The following is a 14642-nucleotide window of genomic DNA, read 5'->3' on the forward strand; positions in this document are numbered from 1 at the left end:
AAATCTCAATCTGATTGATGTGATTACCATGTTGTACAACTTCTTCATATGGCATAACATTTGTATGGCTTTCCTTAATGGTGATGTACATTACCAAAACATTCCTTTGCTCAAGTAGAATTAATGTAACATCTTCCTCGTCTTTAAAAATTGGGTGTGATAACTCTCCGAGTGTATTGATCAATGCATGTAACTCAATCTTGTGAATCTATGAGTTTACCCTAACAACATCTTCAATCAACTTCATTAAGTCAGTAAACGACAAATCACTCATAACCCCTTGTATTTGTGACTCACCACCCTTGTAAATATCCTCGACCCACTAACCATCGTGTCTTATCATAAGTCGCACAATTGGCATGCCATTGAAATTTTGAAAAAAAAAATGTCAGTCAATTTGCACATTACATACCATATTTTAAAATTTTGCTACACGCCCTATCGAAAACATGTTATACGCCATGTTGAAAAAATTTTGTTACACGGCATGTTCAAAACAATGTTACACACCATTTTGACAACATGTTACACACAATGTGCATAACAATTTTCTACCCGCCATGTGCATAACAATGTTGCTACCCACCATGTTCAAGAACAGTATGCTACAAGACATTTTTGAAAGAAATATTTCTACATGCCGTGTTCAATGATTTTGCTACATGCCATGTGTAATGATTTTGCTACACGCCATGTGCATAACAATTTTGCTACACGCCATGTGCATAACAATTTTGCTACACCATTTTCAAAAGAAATATTTCTACAGGCCATCTTTAACAAAAAAATTTTTACACCCCAAGTACAATGATTTTGCTACACGCTATATTTACTATACATCATGTACAGAAAAATTTTATTATACGCCATGTACTAAAACATATTATTAAAAGCCAAGCTCTTTCAATATATTTTTTACATGCCATTTGCATTAGAGATGTTACATGCATGACGTGTAACAACTATAGGAAATGTTTTAATTTACACACAAAGTTTAAGAAATTAATGGGGTGGGTTTTTCATCAACTTTTTGATTTTGTGAAAAGCAGCAATAAACTCAATAATATACATTGATGTCATCTCTGCTCTAGGGTCAGTATATCAACGACGATATAGTGAAATGTCGAGAGATAAATCACAACATGATGACGATGGTGCTCAACAGATAGCTGGATGGCAAGAGAGATTTGACAGAGCTGAGAAAGCTTAGAGAGTTGATAGAGTTGAGAGAGTTGAGGAAGTTAAGATAGTTGAGCATATGGCGGGAGGAAGATATTGGGAGATTAATTTGCCAGAAATGTATTCAAGGGTATTTTTGTCAACTCATGTTAAGATTGGATAAAAACAGTTAACTTTATATCGTAGGCTATTTTTGAAATCACCTTATCAAGAGGGTTATTTCTCACAATTTCCTCCTCAAAATATCTTTCTTGATCTCAAACCTTGCTTTCATATTCGGCACATGCCTACCTTTTCCTTTTTCCTCACATTCGGCTTGCTTTTCTACTTCGTAGAATTAAGAGATCTTTGAAGAGTTCGAAATTTCTTTCTTGGTCTCAAGCCTCGTCTTCATACTGAACACATCCCTACCTTTTCCTTTTCCTCAAATTCGACTTAAGTGAGCGAAGGTATGAGAATGAATACGAGGAGAAAGAATCTATTTATAATATTTTTTTGTAAACATGAGGAGAGATCTAACCTTACCTTTATATAATGAATTCTTGCTACCACTTATCGTAATTCATTTTATAAGATCATATTATGAACTATATAATATTATCTTTTTTATCAAGATCAAATTAATTTAGCATAATTTTGATAAAAGACAAATATAAATTAAATAATGGGTCCACATTTTAATTATTCAAAAAAACTAACAATTCTGCATTTGGATTATATTATTTAAATTCATAATTTTGAAATACAATTTTTCTTAAAAACAACTCATAGTCTAGGACAAACTGAAGACTTATGGGTTAATTAAAACAAAATGGTCTTGAGACTACTACAACCACCGTTCTCTTCAATAAAATTTTATGATATCGAAAGATAGCAATAACTGCATGTATAAAGATATATATATATATATATATATATATATACATGTATATCACTCAATCTTATTAACATGAACTCAATGCTAGAGTGTAGCAATGAACAACAACACTTTTTTGATGATCTATTTTCATAGGTTGTATTCATTTGTTAGTCACTTTAATTTCCACTTTATGCAACCCAAGTTTGGAAAAGAAAAACTTTATAGTTTATTCAATAAATTTGTATATCTACCTTACATATCTCAAAATATATTTTATATGTGAACTATACAACCTTAAAGCTATCAATTTATACCCTACTTATGCTTAAAACTAACACATGATAAAAGAATTACATTATTTTTAGGAACAAAGTTTTGTAAGAAAAATTTCGTAAAAAAATAAGGTGCCATTATTGACGAAATTCTGATGATTCTCCAACCCTTTCATAATTTTTGTTTTTCTCACCTATTTTTAATAAAATTCCGACAAATACAGTTGGTTGAAAATTTGTCATAATTGAGGTGCGCGCTAATTCAAAATTTTTTACGAACAATCTTTTGGTAGAAAAATCTGTTGGAATATCATCCTATCAACAAACTGGCGTTTGATGCATTTTTTTGACAGAATTCCCATCGACAAGTTCAGGTTAATTGTTAAAATATATATTTTTTATTTTGTAAATAAAGTTAAAAATATAAAAGGGGTGAAATTCCCATATCAAGGCCGTAGCTCAAATTCTTCTTAGAACCCTAACCCAGCCATGAAAACAATGAGGTTTATTGTTGGGGAAAGAGCTATTCCAATTTGTGTAACTTAAAATCACACTACCACCAAACATATTTTCAGAAACATCAGTCATGTGTTGCTTTCTTAGAATGATGTTAATGGAAAACAACTTTAAAATATGTTGAACAAATTATAAAATAGCACTTTGATTTAATAATAAGCGTCACCCAAGTTTACTAAGATGGTTGGTTTAAATTATACAATTGGTCTCCATACTCTACGAAAATAATGGATTTAATCCCTATACAATAATTTGTGTAAATTAGATTCTTATATTTTGTGAATTTGTTAATTATAATCCCTAACTCTAACACAGTTAAATTTAACGGTTAAGTACGCTGATATGGCGTTGACTATATGTTGATATGGCATGACCGTGTTGATGTGGCACAATGCTGACATGGTATAATACTAAAAAGTCCACATGAATTTAAAAAAAAATAACAAAAGCACCCTAACCCTAAATTAAATGAGATTTACAAAGAAAGAAAGAAAGAAAATTAACAACCCCCAAAAATATATTAACAAAAGCACCCTCACATGAAACTATCTTCTTCCATGAGTACCACCCTATTTTTTTTACTCAATTGAAGAAAAAATAAAATTAAAAAAATTGAAAATAATAAAAAGGAAAAATAAGAAAAAAACAAGAAAAAAATTTATTATGGAAATAACTATTTTATACTCAACTGGCTATTTAAGGTTTTCCTGCAACAATCCAAGAAACTAATTTTAGTTTGCAGAACAAAACAAAAGCCAGCAATAAAAAGTACCCACAAGAAAACTAAAGAAAAATATGTTTTCATTTTGTAAAAACTGACAAGAATCGAGAGGATTTACAAGAGAACTAATTATGCACAATCAACCTTGCACCATTTAGAACCCAAAAATATATTAACAAAACCTTATAAAATCTCTAATTCTTCTTTGTTGTTTTATCCACCAAAATCTCTCGACTTGTCCAAAACTCTTCGAAAATTATGTTCACTGAGAATTAAAATTCAAAACAAGGCCAAGAATCATGATCATACTTTTCTTAAATTTCAACTATTTAATTCCAATATCAGTTGTTTCTCCCTCTTAGGTTGTTAATTTTCTTTCTTTTTTGGTAAATCTCATTGAATTTAGAGTTAGAGTGCTTTTTGTTATTTTTTTTTAAATTCATGTGGACCTATTAATATTATGTCATGTTAGCATTATGCCATGTCAACATTTGTCTCACATCAACATAATCATGTCACGTCAATATATAATCAACGTCATGTCAACATATTTAAGTTTAGCAATGTTAGAGTCAGAAACTATAATTAACAAGTTCACAAAGTATAAAGATTTAATTTACACAAATTATTGTATAGGGGTTAAATCCACCTTTTTTATAAAGTACAGTGACTAATTGCATAATTCAACCAAGGTGGTTAAGAGATAAGCTTAAAACTTTATAGGATTGATGTTTTTGCTATTTACCGTTTATTTAGTTTTTGGAATATATTTGATGTATTAATAATATAGAGCTTCTATGCATTGTCCAACCACAAAAAATTACCACTTCATTAACGAGGTAAAAGTAAAAATAATAAATATAAAAATGTTAATTTTTAATGAGTTAACCCATTTTTTTAAAATTTTCTTCTCACCCTTCTCTCTCTAATATCATTCTATCAAAGGGATTCTATTTCTTCCCATGCTGTTGATGGCTCTCTGTCTCCCTCTCTTCTTCCCACGCTACCTACTAACGCTAGCTTTTTATAGTGAACAATCCCACTAAATGGTGGGGCTTTTATTTTGATGAAAAGTTTTTAATTTTTCCATTTAATTGACTTGATTCATTTTGAAAAGAAATTGAAAGTTTGAAAGGGTGATTAGTGGTAGCGGTAGTAGTAATTTTGAGTGATGGGTTTTGATAGATTTAAAGCATTTGCTCCATAAAATTCTCTTTACTTTACTTCTAAATTTTCGGCTCCATATGATTAAACGCATGTCTACTTTGTTAAGATAAGCATTTAGAATTGCAAACAAAATGTGAAAATTATAAGGGTCCATTAAACATTAAATTTATCCCCACTTATTTAAGCTACATCAGATATAAAAAGTATATACTATCAACGCATTTAATATAATCTCTTATTTTTAAAAAAATAACTAACAAAATTATCAACTAAATGTAGCTTAAATTAGTGGGGAGAAATCACAAGTGAAAAATCCTATGGCACAAGTGTTACCAAATAAAAGAAATATATTTAACAAAATTGATCTTTCAGTTTCAGTTTTCTCAATCCAAAATATAGTAATTATTTTTACAGAAAATAGAGTAAAACTTTAGAACTGCAAAATTTCGCCAACTAAACACTGAACGCTATTTTCTTTCCCAAATGGGAATTCCTTTCCTTTTATTTCATTTTTGGCAAAACATTTTCCAGTTGCATTTTATCCTTTCTTTCTTACACAATTTTCACTTGCTTTTTAGTCGTTAATAAAAAGCCATCATATTCCTACTCAAACTTCAACAGAAGGAACTGCAAACTTGATCCTTATCATCTAGTAATGCTTGTCATCAAATGAGGCATGAACAGGTTAGACAAATTAAGTTTCAATCATTTGACAGTGCATGATTCCTACTCATAAGCCAGATGCCAAACATAACAAGATATGCACCTAGGATTCGAATCCACAGAGAATGGCATAATTAAATCAAGTCAAACAAGGCCAATTTTATAATACTAAGAACAGATAAAGTTCAAAAATATGACCATGTGGTCTCCATTACCGAAGAAATGAGGCCTAGGTATCATCAGTTTGTTTTCATCGAAAGAAAAATTCGCATGTTATAAGCCACCTTTGCCAAACTGATAATACTCTTTCAACCTCTAATGCGACTAGGAGTACATTTCAAATCAAGCTGTAATGAGGTTTTCATTCTCATGCAAAAGAGGTATGTCAAGAGGAACATAACATGTCTAACTACATACATTCAAAGCAAACGTTAGAGAAAAAGACACAAGGACCAAACAAGGAACCCCAGAGACTTGTTATTCTGGTATGCCTTCATTATGTTTTTCCACAAGCAAACCATGGCTCGTATGAAAACTATGTCAAAGAAAGCAATGAAGACAAGAGCAGCATCTTTTCTCCCTCTTGCATCCAATTTTCTGCTAAATTAGTTGAAAAAGCAAGCCCATGAAATGCAGCACTAACTTAGGATGAAGGAATCAACAATATTTCCAAATCAAGCCGTTTCAACAATCAAAATCAATTCTGACCTCGATCTGACAGGCAGAATTTTCCTTGTTGAAAAGACAAATCTGTTTTATATATGAAACCTGAGCCCTACTAGTGTTTTTCTCCTTAAGATTATGAGCCCAGGCAACTACTAATGTTTAGCAGGTTTTCCATACATACTACCACTAAACAACAGTGATGGAAGTATAAAAGCTTCACAATATGAGAAGATAGAAGTTATCGAAACAAGCATTCTTCTTTGAAGTGTACATTTATAATGAGATGCACCAAAATTGTGTGTTTCATATATTTATTAAGCTAATTCTAGGTTAGAAAATTTGTTTAAGCTCTAAACATGTTGCTCAAACGGCAATGATAGTGACACCATGCCCCATCCCTATATTCCAACATTCTCTACTCCAATAGTAAATTTTGTAATTAATTAAGATCCTGAATAATCATGATAATTCATCAAGGGACTAAAAATGTACTAATAAAGCAATGTGGCTTCCAAGAGGCTTGTAAACAGACACCAATTTCATGCATCGAAAAGGTAAAGTCAAACAAGTTGTTTTACCTTACCGTTTCTTTATACCTCTCACATATTAATTGTTTATTTCCTGTATATTATCTTAAATGATGTCCCCATATGTATTAAGTTGCCCCACATATTTGATACTGTGCTCTCTTGTAAACACAACTCTATTAATAGTTGGTGCTTCTTCATTTCCCATGTCTCTCCACCATCTCCTACGGGAAGAACGAGCAAAAAAGTATTTCCATGGAGAGGGAACCCAATTTAAATTTTCATTTTCCTCCTGGTTTTAGGTTCCATCCATCTGATGAGGAGCTCATCATTCATTACTTACAAAACAAAGTGACTTCACGTCCACTTCCAGCATCTGTAATTGCTGAAATAGATCTGTATAAATATAACCCATGGGAGCTACCCAGTCTGTGTTCTGCACTATCTAATCATCATGTATTCATTTTCCACTCTCTAATATAATCAAGTTATAATACTAACTTTTTATCTCCTGTTCAACAACCTTATTCTTTGCAGAGAAAGCTTTGTTTGGAGAAGATGAATGGTATTTCTTCAGTCCACGAGACAGAAAGTACCCAAATGGAGAAAGACCAAACAGAGCTGCCGCTTCGGGTTATTGGAAGGCTACCGGCACTGACAAGCCTATACTCACTTCTTCTGGATCAAAGAATATTGGAGTCAAGAAAGCATTGGTCTTTTACACAGGTAAACCCCCAAAAGGAGTTAAGACAGAATGGATTATGAGCGAGTACAGGCTGTTGAAGACGATCATTAAGCCCTCAAGATTAAAAGGATCCATGAGAGTAAGTGGGCACGTTGATCTACATAACACTAGTTACCAAAATCTTTTATAAAGCATTTTAGGATAGCTTCTTCTGCAGTAAAAATGCACAACATGAGCAACAGAAAATTCTGTTACCCTTTTCCCATGTTTACTGTCTTTATTTCTGTCAGGGTTAGAGAGCCTGAAGCCAAACTATCTAAAATTATCTTCAATGACTTAGGGAGCCACTATCTACATACAATCTCTAAGAACCTAGGGAGATCCGATTATGTTATGATACTCATAGCAATACTCACTTCAGGCAAAGCCAGAACATGCGAACTATATTCTTCCTTCTGGAGATTCTTTACTTCCGATAGTCTCATAGAGAAGATTATAACTTGTGTGTATTTCCGAAGTATGAGCAAATTGCATCACAGGATGTTGTTGTCCCATACTGCAACTAGATATATAACCAAAATTGCAATCCCAACATCATGAAAATCATTTTTTAAAATTTTAGATCTAAAAATTCTGAAAAAATATCAAGAGAAGTCAAACCTTGTCTTGAAGATTAAAAATTTATCTGACTATTGAAAAGATTCACAAAATTTATGAAGCAATCCTCTAAACATTTTAAAATCAGTGCAACTTTTGAGGTTTCTTTCACTCCAAATGATTGAGCTTACAAAAATGAGCCTGGTCAGTCAAAAACACCATATGGCACTTTCATGTATATAACTATTTCTCAAGACCATGGTTTTCAATAATGAAAATAAATGGGACCTAGATTTGACTTTGGCAGCATGATAACAGGGTATTTTTCCCCTCTGACCCCAGACCACAACCCCCCCTTTCTGAACTCTGCTTTCCATGTCACATTCATCAGTCTCAGATCGCTAAACTATCATGTAGACCAGTTTTGCAAAGGCTAATCCTAATACATGCATGAAAAAAGTTGCATCTTGTTTCCACAGCTGGATGATTGGGTGCTATGCCGGGTTCGGAAAAAAGGCAACATAACAAAAAACACATTTGAAGTTCAAGACAGCCGCAGCACAGAACTGATGAGGTACTCACCCACGATTGAGGAGTTACATCCAACATTCACAGACTGCAGAACTGACATGATAACAAATTGCCTAAACCAAGATTGCCAAGTACTAGCTTTGTTACTTGCTAGTCAAGCTTTATCTCCTATGGAGACCAATTCAACAGCCACATTCCATGGAAGCAACAAGAGCAACAGCTTTATTTCAGTTTATGAAGAAGGTTCTGATAAAGTGAATTTGCCGACATTAAATCCTTCTTTGGACAATTATTTCAACCCACTGACAAGAAAACTTAGTCTGGGTAATAGGGAAGAGAATCTCCTTCCATCTGACAAGAAGCTGAACAATGACAAAAGAAATGAGGATTTTCTACCTATGAAGATACTGTCCAAAAATGATATGAACTACTCCAGCCAAAACCAATCTCAAGATGGGATCTACAACCCCTGCCCATCAGATTCCATTATTGAATTCCAGGATCTTAATAATTGGCCTTCACATACATATTCTTAAGGCAATGAACAGTTCAAACAAGCTCGATTCATCACTGAATTGATGCAATCAGGAACTTAAATTTCTGATTATGTACAGAAAAAGATGAAGATAAGGGCACATAGGAGTGGCTCACCATACTGGTTGCTGGTAGTGAGCAAAACTTATGAGCAGTCTATGTGTTATGCGTTGTTCTTGTGATCTACAGGCGAAGAATGTAAGTAGTGGTATATTTGTCAGCTTTCTGACTTGAAACTGCAGTAAAATTGACTAATATTATTGCTACAAATAGAAAATGTCTCTAAAAATTACACAAAGCTGTCAAAGCAAATAACTACTTTTTTGGCACAGTAAGCCAATGCTACAAGCAATCACATATTTTATTGACGTACAAAAAGATCATGTCCTGTTACAATAACATAAAAATTCTAGCAGTGAATAAAATCAACCAATTGAAAACAATTTCCTGGGGGCATTATAAATGAATAACAGGCTGAGTGTTGAATGGGTACATGAAAACACCACAAGCAATGGAAGAATTTTGTTCCATACAAAGTTGTAATCAATGAAAGCCGTAGAAGAAGCCTTTAAAATCATTTCAGTGCAGCACACTGCCACAGAGAAAGATCTCATTAGAAAATATTCTGGATCAAAAACAGAGCAAATGAACAGATAAAGTAACATAAACAATTGTCAGATTATTTGCTTGGCAGAATCATTAAGCAGATTTAGAATGAAGCAAGCCATAAAAGCGAGACATTCACTGCATCAACTAAGTTAAACTTTTCTGTAGGTATTTAAAAAGAATTGCATCAACTTCAAAAACATTATAATTCAAGTATTGCAGGCTCAAGATCAGCATCTATTAGCTAAATGACGACCACTTCACTACCCGTCTTTGATTCAATTAATGTTTAGAGTAGCAATTGTTTTGTGGTTTGCATTTACTGCACTAAAATCAAGCAAATCACATAAACTGGCACTGTGAAAACTTTTACTTAAAAAAGGTTATTGCAGTTACAATAAGATAACTAGCATCTTTATTTTTGCATCAAAGAGAAACTGACATCTTAATGGCTATTAATCATTGAAACGTCCTGCTCATTGATTCAGTTTGTGCTGAATAAATAATGTTATGAACTGGTGGCAAAAACATTTAACATTGGCATCTAGAAACAAGATCCTAAGCTCAGAAAAGCATGAGGATAAGATAGGGAGCTTACTTGTATAAAGAGGAAGCAATTCCTAGAATTACACACAGCAGAATAATGTCAATGCAGAAGTTTCGGCTGGATCTTATCTGCAAGAAAAGCAAAAATGCTATTTATTGGAACCCCTTGACCTCTCCAGACAAAAGATGTCTAATGAGTCCTAGCAAATTATGGAAGGAACTTGACAATTGAAACAATCATTTGTATGAATTACCTCAGTAACAGTTTTCTTGAGTCTAACATTAGTTCTTTTAATATCAGATGTTGCCTTGTCCACCTGTAAAATCACCATAGGAACATTAAATGATGTGTTATAATTCTTTTCCATGGTTCTTTGTTTATAAGGCCAAAATAAAAAAGACATGGCAAATAACAAAATTCTCACCTTTGTATCAATTTCATCCATTAGAGGAACTTGTCTATCTAATTCCTGAACATATTAAAACGAATAATTAATCTCCTGTTGTTACTAATACCATCACCAAACTAGAATTATATGCATAATAACAAACCTCATTCATGTCACGAGCTATATTTTTCAGTGCATTCAAACCTTCTGATATAATATCAAGACCTTCATCCTGCGCACGTGTTAAACATAACCAAATGATAGTACAGATAGTTGCAGCCACTTGGCTTACAACCTTTATGTTGCAAAATAGATATTAAAGATATTGTAAAAAGATTAAATATGAGGAATCTAACATGCCTGTTTCATTTTTCTCATTTCATATTCTTGTCTAAACTGATTTGACTCTTCAGTTTGTTGAGAAAAATCACTATCAAAGCGCTCCTCTGAGGTTGGATACAGGGGTAGGGAAAAAGTGAGGTAAAAAATCAATAATCAATTTAAAAATGAATTTAAGATAACTGTGACTTGGGGAAAAAGCATCACCAACCCCAATTACCTGATGAGTCAAATTTGATATTTTTGCGAGATGATGAAGTTCCCCATCCAGCAGTCTGATTTGCAGCAGTTGTAGACCCATCTGAAATGGCTTTAATCCTCTCGGGTAGCGCAAGAACCAGATCAAAACGAGTTTCTTGATCTTCTTTTGAAATTCCCTTGACCTGAATTAGATACCATTAGCATTTTCAATACAAGTCGACTGTCAACCTTCAGTATTCTTGAGTTTGCATAATCAATCAAGATGATGTCGAACTTTTAGAACATAGGCAAATCAGTGCCTAACTTTCTTGTACTACTTCTCTAATTCCAATTATATGCTTACTAATACTTAATTTTCTAAAGAATCTAGTTCTACATTATAAAGATGAAATAAATCATTATTAAAGTGAAAGATAAAATTTTAACAAATTAAAATAACTAAAGTTTTTTTCTTTTTCTTGTAGTAGAAGATTCCAATGCCTAAATAGTGTTAATTTCCACTCTTAGAATAAAAACAATGACTTAAAAAGAGAAGGAAAAAAATAAATATTTTTGGAGCTTAAATAAAAAGCTTATAGAAACAGAATTAGACCTTCTTTTTAGCCAATTTTTGTAGCTTAGGAACTTCCTCCATCAATCGAGCCTTGAGTCGACGAATTTCAGCGCTCATTGCCACCGCCGCTGCTCTATTTTTCTCCATCGATACCATCTCAGATTTCTGCATTTATTCCGATAGAATTATATTTAAAAGTAACGCTTAAAGTGAAAACAAGATAAAATTAAAAAAAAAAAAAAGAGGAGGAGAGGAAAGGAATCGAACATGGAGAGCTTTATCAATGTCGGCTTCGACGAGAGCATAGAGGCGAGCGAAGGAGTCGTCGCCAAAGGCATTGACTTCGCAGTGCTTCTCGGGATCGTACTTTTCATATTTCTTACAGATTTCATCGACTCGGAAGAGGATGTCAATTACAGTCATTTCTTAATTTTGGTTTTGGAAAATGGCAGGAGGGAATGCGATGAAAGAAAGAGAGAGAGAGAGGAGAGAAAAAATGGGGTTTCTCTCGGTCCATTGCTTTCGTGTTTCGGTGTTGTTTCTAAATTTGGAGGGTGGAACTGTCGGGTGGAGCGGATATGTTGTTATGGGTAGCTGGAAACGGAAATAACAGCGTGGACACCGCGCCTAATTCTTCTGTTTTCATTTGGCAGGGTTCCCTTTTCTCTGTCATTCGCCACCGCCGGCTCTCACTCCCACCTTCCCTGTTTTCTGTTTTTATTTATTGCCCCCTTTTTTCCCTTTCATTCGGACGACGTTATCAAAATATAGCAGGTACAGGGAAAATGCATCATTGAGGTATCAATGTACAGTGCAGAATGTGCATAACAACATAAATATATGATCCACTCATCTGAATTTGTTTAGATAATCGTAAACGATCATGTACTAGTGTATCTTTTTAAGCATATATTAGCAGTTTTTTAAACTCTAAACAAGCACTATTATTAATTGGCAAATGCTTAAAAGGATGATTAGTTAAGATGATTCAATATTAAATCATTTCATTCATTGTGTTGCTAAATCACATTATCTTAAAAAATTTAAAATCAAATTGTTAGTATTGATTAACTTAAATTTTTATTATTTTCGGATTTCCAATAAAATAAGGAATTGCCAAACTGATGATTCTTTTAATGAAGTTATTACTATTATTTCTAGAAAAATAAAACTTTTGTCAAAATAAATTTCAAGACAAATAAATGATTTCAACTCTCCAACTAAAGTCCATATATGCAAATTCACTTATGGATGATTTCTATTTTAAATAGTCCAATAAAAAGTCATCAGCGCTTAACCCAAAAGCTTTTTGCCGTGGAAGTAAACAAATTAATGGATTAAACCAATTCCTTATACAGCTTTTCGTTTTTTCTCAAGTACAAACCTTTTAACTGGGCATTAAATTAGATCATCATGGACCATGTACATAATTAAATGTTCTTTACAGTATTGGATAATTTCTTGTTTTGGAATGATAACAGTATTACTTGATTAGATAATTCAACAGAGCTGATAATTAAATGTTCGCTCAATCAACCGACTTTCATCAATCAAGTAATTAACATCATCCTCTGGCTATTATACACCAAAAACAACATCACTACAAAATTCCAAAGGCACCCCGGTGGGTTAGCCAACTTTCCCTCTTTTCGGCCTTATCAGAGCTGAAGAGACAACGAATTATAAAACAACAAAAATTCACCTTTTCTTTCCCAGTTAATGCAACATTCAAATTCGATTCTACCAGAAAACAGTAGCAGTAACTACAAAAAATCTAGTTTCTTAGTAATTCATTTTCCTTGCCCAAATGATTCAAGAAAGAAAATGTCAAGCAATCAATGCCTTTCCTGAGGCTGAAATTGATTCCAAAACGGACCCATAAAGTCCGACTTCTCAATTAAAGCTAGTAAAAAGAAGAACAAAGCTGCCACTTCTGGAACTTAAAGAAAAAAGTTGGGGAAAAACGAAACAGATTCATTTCCCTTCCAAAAGCAAGTAATAACATGAACGATATTAAAATTCACCGCATCAAAAGCACCAGATAATTACAACCTTGCCATCCATCATTTACAGAGCTAAAACCAAATCGGTCAAACGCCAACCTAAAAAAGAGGAAAACAGTAGGATTTCAGTAATCGATTCAAGAGCCGATCAGTTATTCGAAAAACAGATCGGGTTCGGGTCGCGAATCATGGTCCAGCTCCGTTTTTGGCGCGATAGAGCTTGCCGAAGACGTGAAGAGCGGTGACAAAGCCAATGAAGCAAAGACTCATGACGAGGACAACGGTAGGGGAGATCTTCAAGCCTGGAGCGTCGTCGGTGTAGAATCGGAGCATGTTGCTTCCGGAACCGGAGGCGGCGGTGCTTGTGGCAGAGGCGGAGCCTGAGCCTCCGACAAGCTTTCGGCGACGCATACCGGCTGTGGCGGCAGCGGAGCCGCGAGGAGCCATGACGCCAGGACGGGACGTGGAGGAGGAAGTGGAGGACTGCGACTGAGAGGAACCTCTTGCCATGGTTTTGGAGAAGTAGATGGTAATGTTTTTCCTATTTTCTGCGAGAGGGATAGGAGATGGAGGTGAAGGGGGAAATACGGGGGGTAAAAGGGTAATAATCTGAACGATCAGGGGTCGTTGGTTAATTATGAGCGCTGATGATGAGGGTTCTTTGTGGAATATGGGTCGGGAAGGTTCGGGCGTTGACGCCGTCTATATCGCAGGGCGTAAATACTTTAATCAATGTGCTTGTTTTTATTAATTAATCTGCTTAATGAACTAATACTTGCTAATTTATAGGTTAGTGATTAATTAAGGTGATAACGGTTGGTTAACACTAACACTTTTTTCTCTTTGAAAAGTAAACGCTAGCACTGTTCGTTAAAATACTATTTAAAAAGGCAAACGTTAATAGGTAAGTGAGTGATATAAAAAAATATAACATAAATTTACATTTAATATATATTGATAATGCATAATGCATAATATTTATACTATCATTTAATAACGTAATATCATCTCCTGAATATTTAAAAATTACTCAAATTATAATTGTGTAATTAGATAAAAATAGGAAAAAATTTTAAAACCTATAACAC

General features: G+C 33.6%; 3 protein-coding genes across 5 annotated transcripts; 1 reads left to right on the forward strand and 2 right to left on the reverse strand.

Annotated features, from left to right (window-relative positions):
• The first annotated feature begins 6720 nt into the window (after positions 1–6720).
• On the forward strand, positions 6721–8936 carry LOC18590072 (NAC domain-containing protein 2-like). The gene is made up of 3 exons (XM_018127457.2): positions 6721–6997; positions 7108–7394; positions 8332–8936. The coding sequence occupies exons 1-3, from the start codon at positions 6826–6828 to the stop codon at positions 8917–8919; spliced, it is 1047 nt and encodes a 348-aa protein (XP_017982946.2). The 5' UTR covers positions 6721–6825; the 3' UTR covers positions 8920–8936.
• A 45-nt stretch (positions 8937–8981) lies between these two features.
• On the reverse strand, positions 8982–12343 carry SYP72 (syntaxin of plants 72). 3 transcript variants are annotated; one of them, XM_018127470.2, is made up of 9 exons: positions 11819–12343; positions 11591–11716; positions 11018–11180; positions 10819–10904; positions 10622–10690; positions 10495–10539; positions 10324–10386; positions 10122–10198; positions 8982–9153 (listed from the first exon to the last, which is right to left on the reverse strand). In XM_018127470.2, the coding sequence occupies exons 1-9, from the start codon at positions 11972–11974 to the stop codon at positions 9135–9137; spliced, it is 804 nt and encodes a 267-aa protein (XP_017982959.1). In that variant the 5' UTR covers positions 11975–12343; the 3' UTR covers positions 8982–9134. The 3 variants fall into 3 exon arrangements, with proteins under 3 accessions (XP_017982959.1, XP_088666133.1, XP_088666134.1); XM_088810007.1 differs by lacking the exon at positions 8982–9153 and adding an exon at positions 9155–9509; XM_088810008.1 differs by lacking the exon at positions 8982–9153 and having other exon boundaries at positions 10118–10198.
• Positions 12344–13504: 1161 nt separating this feature from the next.
• LOC18590074 (Preprotein translocase Sec, Sec61-beta subunit protein) lies at positions 13505–14195 on the reverse strand. Its single transcript, XM_007015372.3, has one exon. It carries the CDS (start codon positions 14062–14064, stop codon positions 13741–13743), a length of 324 nt encoding a protein of 107 aa, XP_007015434.2. The 5' UTR covers positions 14065–14195; the 3' UTR covers positions 13505–13740.
• Between the last annotated feature and the right edge of the window lie 447 nt (positions 14196–14642).

Source organism: Theobroma cacao, chromosome 9, assembly GCF_053813885.1.
Source record: "Theobroma cacao isolate CCN51 chromosome 9, ASM5381388v1, whole genome shotgun sequence".
NCBI classification, from domain to species: domain Eukaryota; kingdom Viridiplantae; phylum Streptophyta; class Magnoliopsida; order Malvales; family Malvaceae; genus Theobroma; species Theobroma cacao.

Excerpts from the sequence above, each read along its gene's own strand:
- LOC18590074 (XM_007015372.3), bottom strand. The coding sequence starts at position 14,064 with ATGGCAAGAGGTTCCTCTCAGTCGCAGTCCTCCACTTCCTCCTCCACG.
- SYP72 (XM_018127470.2), bottom strand. The coding sequence starts at position 11,974 with ATGACTGTAATTGACATCCTCTTCCGAGTCGATGAAATCTGTAAGAAA. Across the intron at positions 11,181-11,590 it reads AAAAATTGGCTAAAAAGAAG|GTCAAGGGAATTTCAAAAGA; the intron begins GTCTAATTCTGT and ends TATCTAATTCAG. Across the intron at positions 10,905-11,017 it reads TATCAAATTTGACTCATCAG|AGGAGCGCTTTGATAGTGAT; the intron begins GTAATTGGGGTT and ends ATCCAACCTCAG.
- LOC18590072 (XM_018127457.2), top strand. The coding sequence starts at position 6,826 with ATGGAGAGGGAACCCAATTTAAATTTTCATTTTCCTCCTGGTTTTAGG. Across the intron at positions 6,998-7,107 it reads TAACCCATGGGAGCTACCCA|AGAAAGCTTTGTTTGGAGAA; the intron begins GTCTGTGTTCTG and ends TATTCTTTGCAG. Across the intron at positions 7,395-8,331 it reads GATTAAAAGGATCCATGAGA|CTGGATGATTGGGTGCTATG; the intron begins GTAAGTGGGCAC and ends TTGTTTCCACAG.